Source organism: Apteryx rowi, unplaced genomic scaffold (assembly GCF_003343035.1).
Source record: "Apteryx rowi isolate R43461 unplaced genomic scaffold, aptRow1 scaffold_69, whole genome shotgun sequence".
Lineage (NCBI taxonomy): Eukaryota > Metazoa > Chordata > Aves > Apterygiformes > Apterygidae > Apteryx > Apteryx rowi.
The window spans coordinates 1,344,828-1,372,523 of NW_020450971.1; the positions used below are offsets into that span (position 1 = coordinate 1,344,828).

Genomic DNA, 27,696 nt, shown 5'->3' on the forward strand with positions numbered 1-27,696 from the left:
AAGGACATCTAAATCAAAGAGACCAAATTGCTCAGGCAGCTGAATTTTTGCACAAAGATAGGATAATCGTTATCCATCTGTCCTGATGCTCTTTTGAACAATCACTTTGGGCAAGGCTCATGTGGGACTAGAATAAATTCTCATCCCCATAGAAAAGGACAGAATTTTTCAATCTTCAGGGCACCCCCCACACACCTAAGAAATATTTTTACAATAACTGAAGACACAGATTACTTGCAAGGGACGAGARCATGAGAACATTACACTGCAATTCTTTATTATCTGAGATACAAAGAAAATCAAAAACTCTACAGTTATTTATAATGTGAAGGGAACAAAACTTTTGCAAGTATGACCCACACCACAGGGTTGTTCTGCCCAGGCTATTTAAGTCATTAATAGGCACTAGCAGCTCCCTCATCCAGGCTGGCTAGCTGTGAACACGCAGAGCGCTGCTACAAGAAGGAAAATGACATTCTGACACATCATATACAAATAAAATTCTTCTAGCTACAACATACTAGTTTTCTGAGAAATAAAAAATAATAAGGCCACTCGGCAATATTCACAGCTRGGTCCTGAAAAATTTTAAAGTGTGGAATAACCAGGACATGACTCAGAGGGGGATGGGAGAACATTTAATAGTTGCTTATATCTGAAAAAATTGTAGAAAACAAAAGATACAGAAAAAATATAGTCAAATCCTTAGAGAGCAGACTCCAAACTCCAAGGTAGAGTTCTYGGTTCTATTCTGTATTAATAGTGTGACCTTAGCCAACTCTGAGAGTCCCAATTTCCCTTAAGAAAAATGAAGCTAACATTTGTGTCATTTGAGAGTTTTGATGCTTAACTTAATTTATATTTGAAAAGCTCTGTAGAAGTTCTTGGATCCAAGACAGTATGCCTATTGTATATTTAACTCTTTGGAGACTACAGATAACATCCTTTACATATCCATAAAGAGGTAAGAGATGCTTGGACTTGCAGCACTACTTGAATGAAGGGTACTGGAACTGCTACCCATGTGGATAACCTTTTTTTAATCTGCAAACATCATATGTATTCTTCACCTGGCAGAGAACCACCTTCCTACACTATAAAAACATCATAGTAGAAGAACCACATATTCGTGTTAGCATCCATAGAGCAATCACCTATATGCATTTTCCTCTTTCTGTCGCTGTCACCAAAGGCTAAGAACAATAAGCACCTAAGAATGATCGGAAAAATAAATGTCAGTGGGATACTTGGAGGTCTTCATCCTGGCGTCCAAGATTGTTTTGGAAAAGCTTTGCTAGTATACTGATAACCAGCAYTGAAGATCTCTTCCATTATAAACCCCAATGTATCCTTCTTCTCTAAGCCTGACTGGAACTTTTCATTCCTCCACTCTGAGATACATGGGTCACTGCTAAGAGGACTCAGCAAGGGCACCTAGAGAACTAAACCAGCCAGGCATTTCAAACAACTTTCCAGTCCTAAAGCCCACACAGAACTAACGCTGTTGGTACAATAATTCTGTTTACCTCACAGTATTGGTGAGATTTCCTCCATGTGACTGATGGCTATTGAGAAACATCTGCCCTGGCAGCATCAAGCACAATTTAGTCACACAATATCTTTTGTTCTCCTGCCACATTGGCAACAGCCCTGTTGTGCTGTTACAAAACTGAAAGGTATCTCTGTGTTACTTGGCACAGCACCTAGCCTGGCTGGAGTTACAGGGTTTCATTTTAGAGCCTTCCGAGGCAGGGAAGAATTACTTCACAGAGAAAAGAAAGAACCCACTACGAAGCCGTTTTATGCCGTCTCCTTCACATACAAGCAGCATCTTCCAAAACCTAAATTCARGTGCCACTCAACAGCCACAGAGATTGAAATAAGAGAATAAACTGATGTAATCTTCACCTTCATTTAGCACTTCTCCATGTAAAGAATACCAGCTGAAATTTTTTCATCACTTTCAAGTGCAGTCCAGCAGGGYGAATGGAACACCGACTTCCTCCCCACAGCTCTGCCTCTAAGGGTTGAAAGGCAGCAACAGGCCCAAACAAAGAACTAAACCATCTTAGAGTTTCTCCTAATTTGACAGCCTTTATCTTTTGGAGATTCACCACCCGTGCAATGCAAGGAATTAAACAAACAAACAAAAAAGGCTCTTTATCAAAAGAGAATTCCTTAATTACTTTTCTGGAATCCATGTACCAGGACTGTGGTTTCTCCCTCTCTCTCTCTTCAGATGGACTATTTGCAGAACGAAGGCAGAGTCCAATGGCAGAGTTCCTATATGCCTTTTTTTTCCCCCTTTCCAGTTCTGACATTGCCACTGACTTCTCCATAATCAGAGTTTCGCTGCTTCAGCACATCATACACATCGGGTCATACACTCAGTGACAATTTAACAAGAAAGTACAAAGGAGGAGAAAGCATGGCTTGGTAGGTAAGACACTGCATTATGCTTTAGGGGATACATTCCTGTTTCTTGTTGTACTGTTGACTTCTTGCCACATCAATTCTCTCTGCCTCAATTCTCAATATATAAAAGGTGAATATTATCTTTGTACCTATAAGAAGTATTATGAGGCTAAGCCTAGCTAATGCTTGTGAGATGATCATCTGTTCCACTAGTGGTAGCTGTGTAAATTACTAGTGACTCAGGAAAGGTGCMTGTTGGATTTTATGCTAAGCAATGTGCAAATAAACATTATTAGCCATGACTCTATTATCAGGACATCCTTACTCAACATAATTAGGCCAAGTCATTTATAAACAGTTCATGGAAGTATTTATGCAGATAATTATCTAGCCTCAAACTATCTCACGCTCAGTTTAGCAGTCATATCAATGGCAGTGTAACAGATTAGATTTGAGCAAAAATACTTATCTGGCTACTAGAAGTATAAAGATAAATATTTGCAAAATATTTTTGAATATAAGGCGCTATAAAATGTGTGAAATACCATTAGCAGCTGAAATAGTGGAAACAAGGATTGTTATGCAAAATTGAGGCACTGATGCTTTATTAAAGTATACTGTCTTTTAAATAATCAGAACCTGAACTCAGATACTTCAGAGAAAACTTCAGTAAACCACACACTAGACAATTATGGAAAATTTCCCCTRACAATATGTACCTTGAAGCATGAGGATTTATATTCTTTAAGCATTGTATTTGCTATGATTCATGTAATTACCAAATCTTTTTCCAAACCTTTCTAAGCTCTTTGTTTTGAATAAGATCTTGCAGCCGTGAATTGCACATGCCATTTGTCCTTGTATAAAAGCTAGAACCACTCCCATTAACGCCTTTTGAGGGAAAGCAGAGAGGAGCTTGCAGGCATTTTTCCTTTTAAAAATGTTTGCCACTATATTTGACTTCTTGCATAACTCCCCTAAAGTTCTGAGGAGCAAATCAGGTACCTGAGGGTAAACAGTCTCCCAGCTACARGCCCTCAGTGCACTAAGGCTACAACCAAAAAGGTCGCTCACTGGGCAAGGAGAGGTATGGTACCTTCCAAAARAAGCAGGTTCAGTGCTCACACTTTTCTATATTTAAACTCGGCTTTTGCATCAACTTTGCAGATGTTGCACACTTTAAGCAACAGCTGTACAGCTACAAACCTCCCATATATGACACTTCATAGCTTCTTTCAGGGTGACAATGGAAGTTTTGCTTTTAACACCAAACTGAAATGTTTTCAAGTCATGAGTTTATACAGGGATTTGCAGAAATACACTCAGCTAATCAGAGCAACTGAACCAAAAGTATCTGATTTATTTTTAATAATCTCATCTGGTTCATAATGAATTTTTAACCCTGCTAACTGCAAGCCTACTACTTTGAGTAGCTTCCCTCAAAAGGGCACAGTCAATATAAACAGCTTAAAGGGTCTTCTTGAGTTTACTGAGTGATTTTGGACCCTAAAACAGAGTGCTCAAGTAGAAGGCCATGCGCAAGCTTAACATACAAAATTACTTGAAMATATCAGCTGTTGAGAAGGCGCTTGCTTCCATAACTGGAGCTGCTGGAAGAGATATAATTCAGTTCAGTCTTATCAGTGACCTGGCTTCATCTGTTTATCACTCATGGTGAAAAACTGGAACTCATTACTGTACTCCTAAATAGTTCAAGATTCATTGTACTAACATAAATTAAATAGATTAAATAATTTGCCCAAAGCAAAATTAATCTTGCCGGTCTGAGCTGAAAATCGAACTTGTTTTCTCAATTTTTTTTCAGCATCTTTATCCTTTCTGCTCTACCAGGTAGGCATAACTCAAAATTTAGGATAATAAGCACGGTCAATACCATACAGTATTGACGTACTGTATTCACTAGTGGTAAATGGATATGCGGTACCACCAAGCCTGTATCAGTCAATCTAGCTCTTTTACGGAGAGGGAAGTAATTTAAAGCCTTTTCCARCACCTCTTCCCATTCCCCAATAATTTTTAGTTTGATGAATAAACATGATATAACTTCACTGAGGATATTCTCMTTCTTAGGTTTTACCTATATTCCATTTTTAATAGAGTATACCTCACACCTCCAAACAGAGCAAGAATTTCTTTCAATTTTTCTCTTGAGGCTCCTAGGCAGCTCCAGTAGCAGAGGCAACTAAAGCAGCTGGGGAGCTGAGTTTTAGTATAAATAAATTCCATACTGTGCAATTTTTGGTGACTTGTCTCATGTATAAAATGGGCACAAGGAAGGTTTGTTTTGTAAAGTGCTCCAAAAGAGAAATGAAATATTAGAAAAGTTCAAACAAGTGTTTTCTAAATATAAAAATTAATGCTACTCATATTCCCATCCAATTTTCCCTTTGCAACTCCCATTTTTCTCCATGTCATTTACTCCTTTTCCCTTTGCTCCCCTTGCCACTTTTGTCCTTGCTTTTTGGCTTATTTTATTCGTGCATACTCCCACTACCTGCCCCACTAGAGGCTAGATGAGCACAGGGAACGAGCCTGGTCAGTGGGCTRGGAAGAAGCACTGAGCAAAGTAATGATCCGTGATACCCACTCATATGGTTAACAACCGTGGGGAATACATGAGCACTTCATTTTGGTTGTATCTGGCAACTTAAAACAAAACTTGTTGTTTAAACGACACTATTATATTTAAGTTCCAGGGAGGGAAAAGATTAGTTGGGTTGTTTTTCTTTTTCTTTCTTTTTTTTTTTTGGGGGGGTGGGTGGAGGGGCAAAAGGCTGGATACAAGGATTAGGAAGGGGGGATAATTCCTGAGCTAATTTACCATTATACAGACTAGGGGGTGGGGATTTAATCAATGCTAGTATTAAAAGCAGCTATGAAAACCGCTGTAGGCAGCAATACATTGACCCTTTTTTAGCTTGGTCGATTACTAACTACAAATTTGAGCAGCAGCTAATAGGGGTATTTAATCAGACATGAAAGGTTTGCCYAGACTACGTATTAAAAGTGCCACCTAGTGGAAAAGATCACTTTAATGAGAGGCTATTTCTGCGACTATTTCTATTTCATGAATGACTATACAGCTATATGAAAACTAGGTGTAGATCAGTGAGTCACCTACATTGAGACACTCTGTTACATCCAGGGATATTTTCCCTGCTAAATGAAAAAACAGCACTAGTTCCAGCAATCACCAAAAAAATCCTTGGCATTATTTAAGAATTAGTTGCAAGTCATCCACAYACAGATTCTGTGCCAGCAGCTCACTGCCTAATAGCACATAGGGCACAAGGAACAGGATTTACACCTAGAGAACTGTGTTCATAGAACTCTCCAAAGCATTATTTTAGATTATTTAGAATTTCACCAGATAGCATTTAAAAGTCACAATGTTGTTTTGCCATATATGAAGAATAACACAGTTCTCTTCTAAATCTGAGAGTTGCAGACATGAGAGTTTCCACTCAGTAGAAGCGCCTTAAACATACGTATACACAAACTCACAAAAACCAGAGTACTGGAACGCCAGATTACGTTTTGCTTAACTCAGCTGGTCACAGCTCATACCAGGCATTCCTGTCGCTGCCTGTGCTTTTTTTGGCAGCGACTGAAAACCTCCCATTACGCAGCAGGTCTGCCAGCACGTTAGCTACGAACCGGCCTCGGTGGGTTCCTGCCTACAGCATAGGGTTTCCCTCCTGTTGCTGGAGGCAGCCAAATGACCGGCCGAGGTCCTGCAGCACCAACAACGTGCAAACAGACCAAAGCACTGAACATGGGTTTCAGATCTGGCCGTGCTTGGTTGTGGAATTACTGAGCAGACCCCTTGGTTTTCTTCTTACGCTGGGTAGTGACTTACCAGGTTTGGCTACATGAATTTCATCACTTTCCATCACATCGCAGAAGTGGCGTGACTCACACAGCCGGAGGAGATCCGGCATATTGCAAGGCGTTAAAAATTCAAAGCACAGGGCAACCTGAAAATAACAGTTAGAAAAGGAGATTTTCCCTTCAGAWTCAGAACCAGCAATATTCTTGACGTTCTTACGAGACTGTCTTTTATGTTAGGTACCCTGCATGCTACTGCAGGCAACAAACGTTAGCTCATTTACTTCACAAGCCATGAAAGAAGGAATTCGTATTTTTATGTTACCCCTTATACGGAGAGCTTTGAGCACTTTCATAGCACTTCTTAATTTGTACCATACCACGCGAGGTCATGAGTGTTACTTCTATTTTACAGATTAGTATCTGTTGCGGATCACCAATTACTCRGTTAGTCCAAGGTAACTGAACAGAWCGGTGGCCCTGAGAACCAGCTATCTCAATGTTCTTTCTATCTTACCTCTGCTCGACTGTCTACCTGCTCGGGAAGGTCAGCTCTCTCTTTACAAGACAGGGAGCTAAGAAGCGTAATCCTGGAAGTTTCTATCATTCTCGTGACAACACATACACCCATTAACGTGGAATATAGGTTAGAAACACAGCTACTCCTTAAAGGAATACTAGATTAGAATACTACAGTCCTGCTCTTCATTCCTCACTGCCATACGAGCAGTCTGCCTCATAAGGCATTTCTACTAGTGAAAAGTGGGTGTGAAATACCAGCATTTGGACTGGTGGCATTTTACATTACATGAGAGGCAATATTTCAGTGCAACAGAGACCAGTCCTGTATATTTACACCCTGAGTTGTATATGGCACCTCAGTGATCCAGCTCTCAATATCTAGCACATTTTGGACCTAAGAGCACTCTGCAGAACAAAAAACAAAAAAACCACCCCCTTGTAAAGACTAATTTTAAAAAGCCTGCCCTGTTCCCTGAGAGCATTACTTCAGGTTTCAAAAGAGATATGTTACAATTAATTAAATAGCATGGCAAAAATCACTGCAACAAAGCCCAAATTCCAGGTTAGACCACTTCATTAACCATACTTCTTCCTGCATCTGGACAGCATGAAAAGCGAACGTGACAGATATGAATCACATCACTTAAGGCACTCCTAGAAGAAGCTAATATACGAGATCAGAATGATATTAAGACCCTATTATTATCTATTCTATTCCCTATAAAACAGAATAGCTCAAGTACTTTGAAATCTGAGTACAGACATAGTCACTGGAATTTTTATTAGACATGGCCTGCCATTCAGCCAGCCGACCACTAGCTGTCCCCATTGCTTCACAGGAGGAAAGGATCAGTCTTGCAATTGAAAGCCTATTTTCAGATAGGCATCTGCCTCCAAAAATGAGTGYGACTGCTCTTGGGAAAAAGTGAAAGCTCATAAAAAATAAAAATGAGCTATTACAGTTAATCTTTCCTCCACGACAACAGCACATCCCATAGCTGTTGTCATTTGTAGGATTTATCTTAAAAAAAGAAGAAAAAAAAGATAGTTACTGTTGTTTTTAAGGGCTGCTACAAAATATCATGGATTTTCAAGGTCAGATTTATCCATGATACTGTTCAGTTTGGTCCCGACATTTCCAGAGTTAAACTGAAAAGGGTTTACTGTCTGACTTAGCTTTACTCTGCATGTGCCTTCTCAGAGTTTTTCTTTTTTATTCCAAAAGGTCAACAAGATAGAATAACCCTGTTATAAGTAGCACAGGAGAAAACTTAAATAAATATTTACACYTTAAAATAAATGGATGCGTAGGAGAATATCTGCCTCCTAGGGCACTGACGTGGTTACGGTTTGAAACATCTGGATCAGAAGCTTCAGATACAATTTTATCAGATCTATGATTTTATGACAAGACAAAAGGAAGCCCTGGAGATCTGGAGTCATGTAGGAGAACAGGAATGATCAAAGTGAATTGGAGCAATCCAGAGTTCCTGCCTAGTCTCTGCAGTATCTGATAAAAACACCTTAAGGGATGTTTTTCCAAACAATATCTATGATGGATGCTACTTCCTTACCTCAAGCTATAGAAACTATTAGAATTTAAAATTGGAAAAGGTATCTCAGAGAAGCCATAGGGAGAATCTGGTGGCTTGGGCTCATAATTTTTCTTTGTCTCCAGAATCCAGGATAATTCCTCATTTCCATTTATCTTCTGGCTTCTCAACATAAGCCTAGAACATAGACTTGTTACTAAATTTGCTAGACCCATATGACTTTGGATTTGGTCTTTTCACAAATCAATGTGGAGAAATAGAGTTTCTTACTGATAATGGTTGGGATTTATTATCACGCAATAGATGCTGTTAGGAAGACAGAATAATATTTTATAAGGCAATTCATACCACCTTAACTGCTTTCTAGCTGTAACGCTGCTACTCACAAAAGAATGGTGAAATACTGCATATACTTAATAAAATTTATGTTATGAACTTGGAATCTATTTATTGCTTTTTGTTCAGCCTTCATAATTCAGTCCCATTATCTGCTTCTCTGTAGAACATTTGACTATAAATTCAAAGACAAAGCAATGCCATTTCGAACGTGGCAGGCCTCCAGCGGGCTCAGACTGTAAGCAGTGAAACTGTTATACCGCATATAAGGCAGTTGTCACTGAAGTCAGTGAAGTTATTTAGATCAGAATCTACCCTTTTCCTTTGCTACATTAGAGTCAAGCAAAGATGAGAAGTGTGGAGAAGGTTGGGACTGCTATATCCTTCAGAACATAGTTATTGGGAAAACATACTCGGGAAAAAGAGCTGGATCCCTGCTTTGTTACTTCAGCTTCCCTTCTAGAAGGACCTCTCTTCCACTTGGCATAATGCTCTTAAACAAAAATTTTGTGAAGAACTCTATTCAGGATAACAGAATGAAATTCAGAATTGTCAGTGCAGGATTATTAACAAAATAATACAAAATGCTAGTTATAAATATCACCAGGTTGGAGAGGAAGAGGTCAGAATTCACAGTACACTGGAAATTTTCTTTAACTTGGGCTAGAATTCGGAAACCAAACTACCCAGAGTTTGAAATCTACAGTTCAGTTCCAAATTCCAAACTTCACTGTAAGTAACAGTAATGTACACAAAAATGGTGGGCATCTGATGTGCTTTTACCTGCCTATTGAATTCCTGTGTGAAGTGAATCATGATTTTTTGATGTACCAATACATTGTGTTAGTGCATAACTAAATGCAGAACGAAATAGATTCACACTCAGCTCCATACCAGCTGCACATATTAGGAGGAAACTTCTTCAGAGGAAGAACTATTTTCTGATTAGTTATCTTCTGTTCTTCTATTTTACCTTTAAGGTTACGTATTTGTGACTTTAAAACTTCTTAGTCTTATTTCAAAACTGATTTTCCAAGCACRACTGAGTTTCAAAAAATGTTATCCTACATACAAATAATTTTTGTAAATATAAATGTACAATACAAAAGTCTACATATCTTTTTCCATAGAGTAGAATCTCTAAGGAAAACATAAAAACCAACAAGGCCATAGAGGAAAAGCAGGCATAAACAGAGAGATGCATTTGTCTAGACACGATCTGCTTTTTGTTTCTGATAAAGGGCTCTGGGGCAGGCCTGGAACAGCAAGAGGCAGTGAACGTTATCCTCAACCTATGAAACAGAATAATTATTTTCACAGTACAGAAAATTATCAATTTAGTTTTAAGAAAATGTACAAGTCAATAGACTTTACTCAACAAAAGAAGTAGCTCCAAATAGTCTACACATATAGCACTGCATACAAACACTTTACAGATATAACAACTGACTATGGAGAAACTTCTCAATTTTTTTCCCCAGAAGAGGTTTTGACTGAAGAACTGCATATTTACGAAGGACTGGGTACACAGATAGACTGATCTCCCCAAGAAGGCACCTGTTACTAACAGATATTCTTGCTATAAAGTACGAAAAGCAACTGAAATCAAAATCTTTTTATATCTATGAAAATGTTTATTTTTAAATGAACTATATCAGTATTTGATTATTTATCTACCCCCACCAGTTAAACAACATCCATGTCCAAAGACATGGCTGAACTAATAGGTTAGGTTCAAGTAATACAAATTAAAAAATTGGAACTGACAGTAAAATGCAACTTGCTCAAATAAGACCAACTTAGGGCACTCAGGAATCCACGTAGCGTTCACAGCATGCGGCCAAAGGAGTAAAGCACTGTCAGTTCAACAATCATATATTGTAAAGTACTTTTTTCAAGCAGTATGGAACAACAAGATAGTCCTTACACGCCCGTAAATATATATTAGTTGAAAGTGCCAAAAGGTAGTTGTATGTAGTAATTATTAATACTATTCTAATAGACATGAATAAATACTACCTCAGTATAGTATCTTCTTTCACTAGCTTCATAAACCAAATTATACCATTAGGGAATAATGGTCCAAAATCTCTCTCTCATAATAATGTTGCAGTAGGATAGAGAACTGCTGTAGTCTGATATATCCAGCATTCCTGAATGCTGAATAAGAGCAGATCAAGATCCAAACTATGCAGTGATACTCAGCTCTTCTGCAGTGTTTTGGCTGATTTATTGGTACAGCTGCATTCAGGAGAGGTACATCAATGCTTAAAAGGGGGAGGGAAGGAAATTGAAATTAAGTTACAACAAAAAGTTGTAAAAAAATCTTTCTTTGTAATTATTTCAGTACTGTCTCAACTTGACAGCTACTAACAACCACATTGCTCACTGATTCTATGCGTTTCTAAAGGACTGAAAAAAGGGAGTAAGTACTAGTAAAAAGAAAAAGACAAAGTATATCTAGATTGTGCTGCAGAACTTGTATCCCACTGCATTGAGCCACAGGCTGTCTAGAGACACTAAAATGCAAGAGAGAGATGAATATGATTTATGCTGCTGATACAGGAGACTGTCAAGCTGTTCAGACAACGCGCAGATCGGTGACTGCCCTACATTTGGGGAGTCTACACCAACAGCTGTACTCATTCCTATTGACTGGCCGGCTGTCTCACATGTGTAAATTGCAACTGAATACGCTCACCCTYGCAAACACAATCAGCTGCTTCTGCAAACTTCCCCCAGCCAATGATTTTGAAAATACCTTTCAACAGTTAYGCCGCAAAACATCATCCTGCAAATACAAGAAGCAAATAGCAAAAAAGCGTAAGTTTTGCCACAATGCGCAGTAGGAAAATCTTAACAAATACTCACAGAAAGTTTGGCCTTTTCCATCTAGCCCTGATATCAGAGTCAAAAAGGACTCCCACAACTACAGTCACAAACCATTGTGTGAATACGGCCTAGAGACCTTTCTCCCAGGGAAGGAAACAGCAGTGTTGTCAGGTGTGTGAAGTGATTCTTTCCTCCTGGGAACCAGAAGGAGGAACCTGTAAGTTTACATGGTGTTAAAGTGCAAAAGACCCTTAAAGAAAAAATACACCTCAGAACAAAGAAAAAACTCATTATACTTTGCACCTGTTTAACAAAAATATCCTTTTAACAAGCTGGTTCATTAATAAAGGTGCAATTAAGTATCACATCATTAAAGGAAGAGGAAGGAAAACAGAGTAAATTCTCATTAAGAGACAATGCCAAGGTATCTAGCTCATTAAAAAAAGAAATCAACACCTTCACCCCTCACTCCTGGTTATAAATAATCTCATAGGAATTTGTTTTTTTATTAATGCAGGATTTCTCCTGAAAGTTAGGAAGCTGCTTTGTTTTTAAGCTAAAAACCTATAATTTGTTCCCATATTTATAAGAAACAGTGCTGCTTATTGTGAACAAACACAGCAATGAAACCAGAACAATGTTTAGGGAAAACCACCACTCATTTCAATATCACAAACCCGATACAGGCACGGGGAAAGTGACAGATTTTGCATTCGCTCAATAACAGATTCTCTTTCTGTTAACATTGTAAGCCAGAACGGAGAAACTTCAATCATGGTGGCAAGCAGCCAGCTCATGAATAGGCTCGCTAACATCAACAAGACTATTCGTATGAACAAATGCTCAAAATGACTAYGAGACTTCTTGTATATCCTTTGTAATGTTAAAATCAATAGGATTACTGTGGTTTGTAAGTGCTCTCTCACATGGACTAAGGACTGAAGTCAAGAGGAGCGCTCATGTGAGCAAGTACGGAARGGTGGCAGTTAAGGACTGAACTAGTCCTTTGATTTCAGTTTAAAAACAATAACATAGCACATTCTAACAAAAGACTGCCGGACTAGCAGATAACAGGCTTTAACTAACTATAACCTAAAGCCTGAAGTTAGATTCTGCCATGTATTGCACAAGTAAAGTACTGCTTTTACTGCCTGAACAGTTATTGGTTAATGATGTATGCAACTCGGCTCGAAGACCATGAGATTTCAAACTACGTTTAAGGAGTATAGAACCAGGATGGCAATACATAAAGGATCTGTGAGAAAGGAAGCACTAGAACTAGCAGCAAGGTGGGGTTGCCTGCATGGTCAGCCCTTCATTTGAATGCAAATGTAATTTTGGGGCAGGCAGTTATCTGTGACATCAGGCAGGACCTTAGTAAACTGTTACCACCAGCACCTGGTAACACCATTGTTAATCATGTGTAGTAAAGGGACATCAGGGCTAGCAGGAGTCATTTATAGAGCCAGGCAGGGCTAGAAAAGAGAGAGAAAGAAAGAGGAGGGGAAGAGAGATCAAACAAACACTGCGAGGAGCAGGATGTCCCAGCAAGACAAAGCCCGGCTGTGAGCATCATGTATGTGAGTTATCTTTTGGATAAAGAAACCAGCATGTATCCAGGATCTGCAAGGTGCAGCAGCAACAACCTGCCGGCGCAAAACTTTGCGTCTACTCCACCCTATCCAGATTACATGGGATATCATCATGTGCCCACTCTGGACAACCACGGACAGTCTGCGGGAACCTGGGGATCTCACTACGGCCCACAGAGGGAGGACTGGAACGCTTACGGCCCGGGACCCTCCAGCACCGTTGCTGCTGCACAGATCAACGGCTCCTCTCCTGGGCAGGTCTCCTACAGCTCTGCTGATTACAGCTCCCTCCATCCCGCTGCAGCTGGGGGGTTACCTCCCRCAGATGCAACTAATACCCAGCAAATCTCGCCCAACAGCCAAAGGCACAGCTCTTACGAATGGATGAGGAAAACGGTGCAATCCACTTCTACAGGTAGGAGGGCGCTGAGGTTTATGCTGAGAAGAGCTTTTATTTGTGGCCAAGTTTCCCGTTTACAGGAAACGTACATCTTAAAAAAAGAAAAAGATCCTAATTGCTTTGAAGGATTCTCTTGCTAGCAGTTAAATATCAGTTCTATTATTGGATCGTGTCTTTGATCAGATGATGAATTCTTATATTTCTTTCCTGACTTTTAATGCTGGGGCAGATGAAAAAGCCATGAGCTTTGTTCAACAGTGAAGTACCTTCACTTAAGATAATATGTTTAAAAAAAAAAAAAAGTTTTGAACTTCAAATAATTGCTTTTAACACGAGTCCTACAGATTTGAATGAAGACACATGTCTGTGGACAGAAATCATGATGAAAGCATCATATTTCCCCAGTACTTTGCTTATTTTCCTGAAGTTTTAGAGCAGACGTGAAAGACTCAAGTAAAACGTAAAGGGGGTGGACATAAGGTTTTGTGTTAGAAACAACCTCCCTAAACCTCCTTCTTCAGAACACTGAAATGAAATGAGATTGGCAAGATCAAACAATGAGTCGAATTGAAAACAGGAATGATAAGGAAAGGCTTGCTTCACTTTGTAGTCGTAGCTTTCAGAATATGCAGGAATATAAAGATCCATCCTAATACAACCAGTTAATACCTTGACAGGTCAATCTCCAATGCATACTAGTGTGTGAGTGAAAAATGATGCTTCACTGCATTTAAAAAGTAAAAATAAGTCATGAAGCTTCAGGAAAAGATCCCTTTTGACTGTGGAAAGGAACAATACAAAAAAAAAAACACTACTGCATATCCCTAAACCAAATGTCTATACCTTAGATCAGATAGCAGAAGGAAAGAATGGAACAAAACAGGGGAGCAGGACAGGAGRAAGAGGGGAGGAAAGTGCCTGAAAAGAACTAAGACACAATCTGCTATAAAGGTATTTGATCTTCTGAGGTGCTGAGCAGTTTTGACATGCACTGAGATCAATAGGAATTAAGGATGCCCRGTATATCCTCTAAAGAGATGCTCATAGTATTTCAGTATTATATTTTAGGAAGCTTCCTTTCCTTTCAGTCCTTCCTTTCTGCCACCTCTGCTCCACACATGCCTGCAAATAATGATTTTTAAAGCAAGTTCTGACTCAGTCTCCGATGGGAAGATAATTATTTAAAACATGTTCTAGAAAAATAAAAGCACCCAGATACAAAAATTGTCTTTGTTAAAATAGTGCATCTAATCTGTATGGACAAAGTCATTACTACTGTTGACTGCAACTTCATGGATAGTCCACAGAAATCAATAGGACAATCAGAGTAAGCTGTTACTCTGGGTGAAYAAGAATTTTGCCAAATACAAGAAATAGTGTTTTTTTTAATCACATTTGTTCTTCACTGTATACTACCCAAGAAAAAACAAAAGAGGGCCCAATCTTGCAAAAACTTCCAACTTACTTCTGAGCAGTCCTTATGAGGGCAATGAAATTACTCACAAACCGTATGATTCACCATATAATTTCTGATGGCAGAAAACTTATTCAAAAATCCACTTCTTCTCATCTCTTCTTTACCTACCTGCCTCTTGCTCCTGTGGATTTAAAATGCAGCCTCTCTGCAAGAGAGATCTGGTCTGCTGAGCTGCCTGTGCTGTCCCTTCTAATACTGGGGACACTGTGCTATGTATAACAGACAATAGGGCTCTAACCGCCTGCGTAACAAGCCTGCAAGGGTCAGAGCATCCGCTGGCGGTGCTGGCAGTCTCTCCGTTCTGAAGTGACTGGTCCAATAAGACGTTCAGTACCTTCAAGTCCAGAGGAATTGAAGAAATCAGCATGTCCTAAGGCCGTATCCCCTCAAATGCCCAGAGGCCAGTGTACAGCCCTCTGAAATTAGTGGGAGCCTACCCATTCACTTCACGGGTATTGGGTCATGCTTTAGGGAAACATTCAGGCAAATAGTTTTCCTGTTGCTTCTTCCCCCCCGTTTCCCTCCCCCGCCTTTTTTTCATATGCCGGGAATACTCAGTTCCAATAAATTTGCTTCACTGGAGTCAGTTTCTTTTTCCTCACTCCCTCCTCTTCCTCTGTTTAGAAGCAAAGACACTTTTGTTTTTCCCCCATTTTCCAAAAAACTCAAAATTAGTACTAACAGCAACTAACACTAACGGGTCRGATCTAGCTATGCACTTAAGTGAGTGTAGCTTTGAGCGTGCAAGCCTTGCCACTGACTTTAAACATGTGACTAGGCTGACTGCAAGTACTGAGGTTGTCTGCTGGATCACAATCAAAACGCTGAGTAACTTGTTAGATTGAATCTATTGCTCTTTATATTCTTAAAGTTGTATATGTACGTTGAGTATGACCCTTCAGTCTTTTTGAAAAACCATTAGCAATTTCAGTAGAGGGTTTGTATAAACAGGAGCTGATGAATCCAGCTATTATTTATTAATTATCCTTATTCCCTGTGAAATAGATATGAACTACTATTCTTATTTTAAAGATGGAAAAACTGAGGCTCAGACTCACCCAAAGTAACTCTATCAGAACAGAAATTAGACAAATGAGTTTTATTATTTGTTCATTAACTGTTGCAAAATACTAGTGAGCAATAATAATACAATTTTACCATGGAAACACAGACTATTAAGGCAAGTGATTTTTGCAATATGATCTTGTAAGTCTGCATGAAATGTGCCAGTAACCATATCCCTTTAAAATCAGGAGAGAATCCTTCCATAGGTTTACTTACGTGAGTAGTCCGACTTGTGAGTAACAGCTACAGAAACAAGGTGCAGAATCAATGACATTTCCATCTCCAGAGGTTTCACGGTTAGCTTTTCTTATTGATGTTTTCTGGCCTCGTGACCTGGCAGATGACAAAAAAACCACTTTATTGAAATTTCTACCACTGTCTCATATCTTAGAAGTCTTTCTGTATTCTCTCACTTATTCAGTTTACCTGGAACAACAAAAGAAATTACTTTTATTTAGTCTTATACTGTGTAACTCCAAAAACAACAACAAATATAAGACCATGTCTTCAGCTGGTGTTATGTGACATTCATGAAATCATGCCACGTGAAACCTCTGGAAGATCTCAGAATTTATTGTGAGACTACCATGCTGGTCTAGCGGTGCTGGAATGCACTCCCCACAGCAAAGATCTAGTCAGACTTTCAACCACCATCGTGTGGTTGGAGGATGCCTGTCTGCATGTGTCTCCCAGCACCTTTGGAACTGGCAGGACTGATCCTACATGCAGTATGAGCAGGATCCAAGGCCTGGTCACTGCATTCTTGAGGGTGTTCAGAATACAGGAGAAAGCAAATGTATTTTGACTTGGAACACTTCAAGGAGAAAACCCTAACTATCTAGTATTTTCACCCAAGAACATGGGTGGAAAAAGACCCTAATATTGCTCCCGTTTCCCCTCTCCCCTCCTAAATTACCAGTTTGAAAGGACAAGCAAAGCCAAGGAACTAGCAATTACAACAGAGGACAGAACACAGCCATGAGAACTAGGATTTGAGGTGGCAAGGCTACAAATTCTACACGCACGCGTGCACATAAATAGCGTGATTACTGTCAAATTCTTTGATGGAAAGTAGAAGAAATCCATCCTAGAGCAGGTCATAAATCTTCTCCTCTTGGTTTCAATATTTTTTCGGAGGTATCTGAACATTTTCACAGAGGAGTAGACTTTTCTTTTTGTCTCTGTGAGAAAGCAACAAAAATTTGAGGTAAAACTGTGCCCAAAAGAATACGTCTGAATAGTTAATTGCCAGGCAGTTTCAGCAGCAATGAGAATTTACTCACAAAGCTGAAAACACATCTTAAGATCTGCACTTATGTTACCATAAAATAGGGAGGGCAGGAGTTTTGAAACAGAGGGAAGCTAATTATAAGCAGAGAGAGACATTTTCTATACATGATAATTCTCCTGTCATTCTTGTTCAATAAAAGATTTACTCTGAAAATACAAAGACTCTCTTTCTGATGATGACAGGTGCTGATGGCATCATTAGCAAAGGTACTGTAAATGTAGAGCATCTAGTCTTTGAAGAAGAAAGAAGTTACATTCCCTCAATTCTAGGGAAGAGAAACAAGCCTCTGAATAAGCCATACCTGCAAAACGCTGAATGCCTAAAGAACATGTAACACTTGAAAAATGTTCAGCTGATCACCTGTGTTTAGCCTAGCGTGTCACTAGCAATGGAACGTCCCCTGATCCTGCCACTTACAAACCTGCCTACATTTTCCGCAGCTTGTGTCCTCCTGCCAAATAAAACYCACACGGGGGGTCTGTCCAATCATCATCAAAAAGCGACAAAAGACGACTCTGCTCTGGATTCAGTTACTTCTGTATGATGAAGATTAATAAAACACAATAGAATAGTTCACACTAACAAACTGAAGAACATAATTTGGCCAATAAGCTTTATTACAGAATAGTAGAAGATATCCCTAATAGATGGCATTAGMGGTTTAAATAGTGTTCAGTAACAGAAGTGAGCAAAATAGAGGGAAAATTCTTCAAGTCGCCTGCCAGATTTTGATTCTGTGTTTCTCTTCTCTTCTTTTTAGCATGAGTCATCTCAATATGTATAACAAGAACAAATGCTCAAGACCCACCAGAAAATATAAACACAGAATTTCACCAAACCTTTATGCAGCCATTTTGCAATAATGAATAGTCTTATTCATCTCAGTAAGAATGCTGGCAGGAATGAGATTACTCACACATTTTTATACAGGATTGGGCCCATGTAATGTTTTCTAACACAATGACAAGGATTTTTTAAAATTTAGCTTTTACAGAATGTCATGTGCAGCACAATGTCCTTCTTCCAGACTCATTTAAAATTATCTTTTTTTCACAACTCCAGTTAGGTCACTGAAATCAAAGTAGGGTGAATTTGGCCCTTTCTATTCCTAACTGATAAAATAAGTGCATAAATATTTAGAGATAGGCCCAAAACAAAACTCTGGGTCCTGATCTCTGATGGCTTTATCATAAACACAAAAACTATCTTTAATCTCTCCCTTAATACTGAGCTAACACAAAGATGCAGATCTGAACTGAGCCTATCTCCAAGCCAGAAAAACATTTCACATTTCTCACTAACTTAAGTTGCATTCCAGTCATCAGGCACTGACATTAATTCCCTCTGAAGCGATATTAAACTACGTAATTGAGATCATGATGCTCTGTAAGTAACCTGACACTATTCTATACCATGATACCTTCTGTCTAAGTTAGGTAGCTGCTGGATTTCTATGAATGATGCCAATTTACGGAAGACAAGGGCATTCCTGAACAGTTAAGAGAGGAGGCACTGAAAAAGGGGCCAGGGCCAGTTCTAATGCTAATCTATTTTGCTTTGTAAACTAGTTGTGAGGTCTGATGGTGTTTTTTTTCCTTTCCTGGGCTACATTGTCTTAGGTTTTGAGGCCTATCTGTCATATTGAGGCAACAGACCCTTTTAACACTTCTCTTTGCTTTGATATGCAATCTTGTCTCTTCCTTCTCTCTCTTTTCTTCAGGAGTTATATTGCCGGAAAGGGTGATGATTTTCACAGCAAATAAAGAGGCCTTCTCCGAGCTTTATTGTCTTCAGAAGAAATGCTCTGTGAATTTTATGGTCAATAGGAAAGCCGTTCCCTTCCCCCCAACTCAAAACTTGGCCACTCACGAAAATTGCTAAAGTGGGTGTCACAGAAGCGGACTGTTAAACCTCATGAAAAGTTTTCTTGATTTTGCATCACTCCAGAGGCACTCTCAGGTAGTCACTATTTGGGAAGTAAGTTTTTGACAAAGCTCGCTGTTCTTAAATAGCTCAGCAAAATCAGGGAATCCACCCCCCAACACCATCCCAAAGGCGGTCGTACTACAAAGGTAGCTGCTTCAAAGCAGCTGCTTCAACTGCTGATAACCTCTCCAGCCGCTTGCCATTCCCTGGTATAATTGTCCACCATACAAAATTTCCAGTAAAACTGACACTATATTGCTGATTAAAATGATAAACTGCCATTAATAAAAGGTTAATTAAGATTGTAGAAAGTTGGATGTTGCTAAGTTCACTCACCTATCTAAATGAGTAAAATAAACAGGATTTCACTAATGGATTGGATTAAAAAATTAACTTTTAGCTTTGGATGATTAAAGTCATTAGCTCCTAAAGAAGTTTGAGAAATGAAGAACATCCTTCYGCTGTCTCTGAGGTTAATCCATAAATCCTACCTCAGGTTTTACTCAGGTAATATTTCTTCTTGAAATAAAATGCACCACTGTAGGGAAAAACAGCAGAAGGTCTCCAAGATTTGGCTCCAAACACAGAGAGGGTCAATTCCACATAACAAATGCAATTACAGGCTGAAGTTCCAAACTGTTTACAGAAAGGTTTTGTTGCTATTGTTTGTTTAACTTTGTAAGATATATGAAAAATGTCCTTTGCCTTTGAAAGGAAATGCCATATTCAGTGTAATTCCAGCGCAGCATCCAACAAGGGCAGTAGGAAGTCTCTCCCTGACAGGTAAGGGCAAGGGCCCAACAGAGTGAAACATGACATTGTCAGAACAACAAGCAGCCTCTAGGAAGGCCCTGGCAGACCTCAGCTCTCCCTCTCTGCTGTTTCCCATGCAGGGTATTACTCTGCAAAAAAATCAGATTATTAAAGACAAGATTTACCTGAGAGAGCATAGAGATTTTCACTCAGATTATTTTTAACTTTCAGGAAAGAAATATTCTCCTTTTTCTTTTCTACTTCTTAAAAATATTAATTTCCTTTAAAGAAATAAACTAGATGTGAAAGCTCCCAATGTTCCTTTAAAAGGAATCAGAAATTATCATCACTACTAAATATAAAGGTACTTATATGACAATAAAGAATTTTGTAGGAGAAAAAGTTCTGTTATCCACATACATTTAATTTCTTCTTCAGTTTAAAAAGCAAAGAAAAACATTCCTCTTCTGATAATAAACGTTTTTGCACTTAAAATCAGAAACAGGAGGGTGTATCTTGAAGTTTACCACCTTGTTTTGGCAACAGAAGATCATCTGATATTTGTCTATGGCTCCTGAATAAGAACAGAGTGCAAGATAAGATCACCTTGTTGCTCTTTTGTGTACTCCATCTTAACAATACAAAGGACAGCTAGGGAAACACTGGAGGCATTTTGTCCCATAGAATGACCCCAAAAACTAACCAAAGGAAAAAACTAACCAAAACAGAAGCTAGAGAGATCAAAAGTTAAAAAATATAAAGTAAGGCATTAAAGCACCCCAGGTGATGATACATTAAACAAACAATTTACCCTCCCAAAGAATGAAAACAAATGTCTTGATATTTATGTGAGCTGAACTGAATAACCACCATTCTCCAGGGACTCTAAAATTCTTCCTATAATATTTTAGAATTAACATCACTTCTCACTTGATTATTAGAGTAAACTTACCCAGTCAAGCACACCCTAGCAAAACCTTGGCAGCAAAGTTATTTGATTTGAGTGAAAGTATTTTTGGCTACGTGGAACGAGCAGAAGCCCCAACAAAAGCAACAAATACGTACATGCATACACTTATGTCTCCTATTGAAATACTCCCAGTAAACAGGCTGATGAGCTCCAGATAGCTGGAAAATGCCCGTATCACTGTAAACTCCTATTAACACAGAGTACTTTCCCAGGGTTCGAGTAGCACGGAGCCTGGAAGCTGTAGGAGCAAATTCTGATGTAGACCTTGTTCTACAAGCCTGGGAAGAGGGCTAGAGACAGCCTGTCACATAGGGCGAACCAGTTACTGTCCACAGCCAGAGGCATAACAGTATTTGTTTACAGCATTGCAGTGTCCAGGACTTCCAGTGCTAAACAAATCTGTATCTTGGATCTTTACAAAAAGTATTAAAAGGATCAATGCCCTAAAGTCCTTATAATGTAAATACTATCATACGGAGCCAAATATTCTTACAATTAACACAGCGCTGATTGTCAAATGCTGCGAGAGAGAAAGTGATATGGCTCTCAAGTTATTACCATGGGGTGTATACATTTAGACAGCAAGTGAGAAGTAATGTTAACTTTAAATACGTTCAGCTATCCAAACGAGGAGTTAAATCCTATGTCTCCCTCCACAGATGGAGGGAAAACGTCTGTGAAACCAAGTCACGAATTAAGGCATAAAGTACTTCAAGATTCTGCTGCAGTTCTGCACCCCAAATTCTGATCTTTGGGCACTAGTAAAAATTCACAAGCATGGGGGGCTGGAAGGGGGACTGGGGAGCAGTCAGGCCTTCAATTCCACTGAGACATGAAACCTCCAGCTAGGGTCTTTCCTGCAGGGGGGAAGCTGGTTGCTGTGGGGCAGCATACCGTGGTCACCTGCTTGGAGACTGAAATTTTACCAACTCATAGCCTGAAAATCTATTTCAGTGCTCTCCAGAGCTCTTCGTTCTTTCAAAATTAACTACTCTTATTAGGTGTGCAAGTCGTACGAGTCTGAGGAACCCCTTTTTTGAAAAACTAGGCATTCACACAACCTTTTCAGAGAAAAGCAAGCATAATCCACTGTACAAAGCTATGCTACATCTGCAGTGACAGCAGACTGTTAAAGGCGGCAAGCCACCATATGCCTCAAGTTTTATGCATGATCTGAGAGAACTTTAATCTAAAGGGGCTGTTCATTAATTATACTATCAGAGTGACCAGCAAGGACACAAAGAATCACTAACTAGAGTACCACTATGCAAGATACTGCAAAAAAATACCAGATAAAAACACATTCCCTGTCCCAGACAATTTACAGTCTAAACATATATATATAAGAAGAAATGTCCAGATGAGTACAGATAAACAAGGAAGCASAAGCGAAAGAATAAGACACTATTAGTGAGCGTGATAACACTGGTCTTAGCACATTAATGATCTAATCTTTCCAGAATGTAGGAAGACTTTAGGGAAGGGCTCAAGTGCCTTGTTTTGAAACAGGTGTTGATCCCTGATACTTTGATTGCCCGATATGAACAAAAGAGGAAAGGCAGGTGACAGAGGGAGCACCAGTAGCCTGTCCCGTTCTCACCTCTTTCACTAAAGCCAAGACAGGCTGTCCTCGGAAATTATCCCATACGGAGTCCATAAACTTCCAGCCACTTGAATATGTCTTCATTGGCTCATGTCATTTGCCATTACCTTCTAGCAACCTCAGGTACTGCTGAGCCACGTCTCAGTCGGCTGTACTGACAGCTGAGATGAGGTAGCAAAGGTGCTTGCGAAAGAACAGATGCTGCAATTCTAGTATTGTTCAATGTCCTATGTTAAACCTTATTGCTTTCTTTTTCCCATCTTGTTATCGTCATCCGAAAATCTACGTTACTATTCTTTGTGCTGTTGTCAAGTCATGGATAGATTGCRCCAGACTTGAAGGGAAACATGACCTGCAAATTGAAATAACCACAATATTATATGAATTTTTCCAGAAACAAGAAATGAGGAACTTTGGAAGCTCTCAATATTTTCTATGCAGTAAAATACACTTCACAATTTCCCTCCAAAGCAGRTAGCATTATATCAGCTTTAGAGACGGAGAAACCGAGCCGTTTAACACTATGCAGGAAGCCTGCCTCAGAGCTGGGAACACAACCAGGGTTTCCTGGCTCCTAGCTCTTAACAAGACCACCTTTGATTTCCCAAATAACACAAGGGTAATAAAGAATCTAAGCACCAGTTTGTCATCTATTTACTGAAGAGTAAAACCAAAATCTGAGGGTCTGAAATTCCTGTGTTGTAAATCAAGATCGAGTCCACTGCAGTCAAGGGAGTTACCCTGGGTAAGTGCATAGAGAATCAGGCCTAAAATACCCATAAACATATTTTCAAATGTAAGTCAGATATTTTGTGTTACTGAATTTAAAAAAATTCTAGCTTGAAGCTATGTGTTCTTTTCTCAAAACAGGTAAAACAAGAACAAGAGAGAAGTACCGGGTGGTTTACACAGATCATCAGAGATTAGAATTAGAGAAGGAATTTCATTACAACAGATACATTACAATCAGGAGGAAGTCTGAACTTGCTGCAAACCTAAGACTTTCTGAGAGACAGGTAGAGTATGGATCACCCGTTCAGGGTTTCCTTTGAATTTATTATCGCTGCGGAGGAGATAATAGCACTGGTTAAAAACACAGAAATGCTAATGCCTCTAATAAGTGAACAACGTGACTGGATTCCACTTGCAGTGTAGGAACTCAAAGCAGAACAGCCCGATGGCCTTCCTTGCACTTATTTCTAAATAGTCCATCAGCACTAGCTCAGCTCCGACAATGAAAGCACCGAGCTGTGCACCAGTACTGAAAAAGCAAACACCAGTCTCAAATACAGTCCTGTTCTCAGAAACAGGAGCTCAAAAATCCCCCCAAAATCCTGGCTGGAGTTCTCTCTGCTTTACCAGGGCAGCAGTAGCAGGGAGAAATTTTTGCAACAGTTTCTGTTCTGTTCTGTTTTACTTGAAAKTTTAACACAGTACACTGAAATAAGCAGTTAAATATAAAATTAAAAGTGCTATTGAAGGATCTCCAGTAACAGATTTCAGGGGATAATACGCTCATTAGCTTTCTATTAGCAAATTGTACACTATTACAGCACTGATTCCTCAGTAAATTACTATTCAAAATTATTCATTGAAGATTATGCCTGATTCACCACTGCTTGTGGGATCTAATAAGCAGGGATAGTCTAAAATACACCTAGCTGTTCATCCAACCTGCACTTGTCTTGCAAAGCAAGTGCTGAAAGAGCTTACAGAAATGGAGAAGCAAACAGACATTTTGCAAGCATTTCTCAATCTGCAGCTCAGTGCAAGTATTTAATTATTGAAAATTAAGATTATTTCAACTGGGCATAAAAATCATACTATCTGTATTTTCCCTGACTGTGAAATTCTTAATAACTTGGCTTCATTATGCTAAATTTAAAAACTAAGATCTGTTTCTGTAAATGAACAATATTTACTTGAAACTTCCTAGTTCAGTGATAATTCCTGAAAAACCTTTTGTTAGCATATTTGAAGTGGTGATGCAAAAAAGGGCACAATACTTTTTTTTTTTTCATATTTATCATAGGAATCACAGCAACATTTCTTGTAATGTTTGCTCTGCTCCATCATCAATATATGTTATGAACAATATTAATTCCAATGCACAAAGCCTAAACTTCATTGAAGCCTCTCTTGAAAATGTAAGATTAAGAGGGAAATAACTGATATATATTCCTCCCACTAACCTTTTGTACAGAATTGTATAACCCCACCACATGAATATGACACCACCATTGACTGAACATACACTATCCTGGTCCTAGAGGTACTGTGCTCTGCCTAGGAGCTGAAATGACTTTCTGGGAAAGCATTTTTACTGGCTGTGCCAAAATCCCATCCAGGACACGGGAAGGAATATCTCACTCAGGACAAAGGACAAGGATGATTGTTTAGACAAGGAAGGAAAGACATAACATCTAATCAAAAATAGAGCGGTAAAATGAAGGACTGCTGATATAGAAAGACAGAAATAAAGGAGATGGTGAGGACAAGGAAGAAGAGAGAAGATTAGACTTGGGGGGAAAAGTTACTTGCAAGACAACTCAACCATTGAAAAAATACTGAAAGAAAAGAGACCACCAAGTGAAAAAACACAGACAGAATAAATCAGGCAGACACAACTGACCACATTAGCTCTTAGTCTATCATTTCAGATTTGTATTCACTTGTAGGTATTGGATAATTGGCATATGAACATGAAGTGCCTACTAAAACTTCCCTCTGGATCACCACTATAGAACTGCATCCCTAATTAAAAAAAAAAAAAGAAAACTACATTCAAAGGCAGATAAAAACACTGAACCTAGAGGGTAATTCTGCATCTCGTGTTACCTTGAGTTTTAGGCTGTTTCATCTTGTCCTGAATTTTGGCAAACGCATTGGTGAGGCTAGGTTGCCTCAGGACAAGTAGAACGCTACAAGTTTGAGAGTATTTGAGAACAGAACTTGCCACTGAAATGATATTCCATAAACTAAGACAACAGAAGGAACAGCCAAATGTTCGAGATGATAGCCTAGGACTTAAGAAACCTGGGTTCAAGTTTCCACAAGCTTTGTTTGTATCCAAATTCTTCAACTGTAAAATGGGAATACTAATGCCTCAATGACAAATACACTGAGACTGCCATACAAACTCCTTAAGATGTTTTGTGGTAACATTGTGGGTTAACTACTAGGTTTCTTTCAAAACACAACATAATACCCACAGATAATATCACTTTTTATTGTTTTATCTTCTTTCTGATCATCCTACTCTTTTTCTTTCCTATGCTTCTAGCAAAGGATAACTCAACAAATCACTATTTCTCAGTAAATCACAGATTTTTTTCTTTGGTTATACAAAATGGTGACAAAAGYGCTTCCTTTGTCACCTGAATACCAAAGGGAAAACAGCAGAACACGTCTGAATGCGATAGCTTGACTCATTACACAGACAAGACATAATATAGAGCCACCTCCAAGGATAAACAMGGATAAATTTGGAATTCACCAGTTCAAATCCAATATTGTGGATTCATGTCCAAAGACACTTCACCTGCCATAGAACATTTACCCTTTCACACCTGATCAAATTCATTTTAATTCTGCTGTACTTTCAACAGAACATTGCTCAATTTCATCTCATATCGTAGCTTGTTCCATCCTACCCAAAACTGTACGCTCTTCAACAGCTGCTCCATTTCTTCCCAAAGCTGACTGCRTTTCTGTGATAAAGCAATGACTATGGTATATAGCAGTGGGCTGTGTGGGAAGCACCATAAGCAGCAGATTCTTGCTCCATCTACAAATGCAATAAAAAAACACTCAGCTATTAAGGCACTGCTTACATAATTCTTTGAAGTTATGTGTGTACCAACAGTAGCACACATGCACAGTCCAGTATGGGACGTGCTGATAGATGGTGCAATCCTGCTCCGAACTGTATTGCCATTGTTCTTTCGCTTACACTTTGGACCAAACCGATTAACACGCAGCCTTTGAAACAGGAAAGCTTTTGTTCCTCAGTCCATTGGCAAACAACAGGTTTAGACTTACTCTGACCTAGAGCATACAGTTTCCAATGTAAAGATATTCTCAGAGTATTTTGGCTATCAAAGTGATGCATGAGATTCTTTTCCATTAGATTTTGTACCCAAAAATCAAATTTTATTCCATAAAATATACTTCCTAAAAATAAAACTAACACTGAAAAACTCTTTATCAAACTGTCAATAAATATTTGATTCCCAGATAGTGAAGATTTCCTGTGTGAAAAACAAGCAAACAGCTCTGTTGTCTTAGTTGGCTACTGCCTTTCTCAGTGGTCCTCATGCAATTGATTTTCTCTTATGCCCCATGACTAATTACATAAAGGGCCACATTGCATCCTATTAGTAATTGAAAAAATGTTTCCTCTGCTCCTCTGCAGGTGAAAATCTGGTTCCAGAATCGCAGAGCCAAAGAAAGAAAATTAATGAAGAAGAAAATGACTCATTTTGATGGCAGCAACCTTGGCTCTATGCAGAGTGACTCTAGCTCAGTGAGCCCCATGCCAGTTCCTGACCAACAGACTCATTCAGAAATGCCCAGTTCTTTATTCCCCCCGCCGCCCCCTCCACCTCCGCTTCCAATGAGCGCTTTGCAGCACAACGGGAACCTGCAGCAGGTAGTGGCCTCTCAGTGAGGCTGCCTAAAGCGCTGCTGCGTCACGAACACTCTAACCCAACAGTACATGGAGCACTACAGTACGAGAGAGAGAGGACAGCTGTAGCTGTTCTGCAAGAGTCCCCAGCGTCACACCACTCTGCGCACAAAAGCTTCAAGCACAGTAAACCAAGAGCCACTTGCCAGGTCTGCAGGATAGTGCAAGCTTCCCAGGGCAATGGAACTGCTGTATGCAAGGAGCCCTAGGTGCAGAGAGACTCTGCAAGGGGATGCCGTGCCGAGCCTGTGCCACAGAGCAAGCGCTCCTCCAGCCGTGCAGCAGGTGGGTAGGCACGGGGAGGGAGGAGAGCTGAGGACCACATACGGCCACCTGTTGTGCTACACCRCAGACAGAAAAAGCACAAAATGGGCCACAGGCAATACAACTTTCCTGAGGCAGTAGTGGCAGCGGTATGCAAGTGC

The 27,696-nt window shown here is 39.4% G+C and overlaps 1 protein-coding gene across 1 annotated transcript; it reads left to right on the top strand.

The window, feature by feature from the left end:
- The first annotated feature begins 12,933 nt into the window (after positions 1-12,933).
- Positions 12,934-27,253, top strand: LOC112975756 (homeobox protein CDX-4-like). The gene is made up of 3 exons (XM_026086247.1): positions 12,934-13,514; positions 23,455-23,600; positions 26,999-27,253. The coding sequence occupies exons 1-3, from the start codon at positions 13,082-13,084 to the stop codon at positions 27,251-27,253; spliced, it is 834 nt and encodes a 277-aa protein (XP_025942032.1). The 5' UTR covers positions 12,934-13,081.
- The last annotated feature ends 443 nt before the right edge of the window (positions 27,254-27,696 follow it).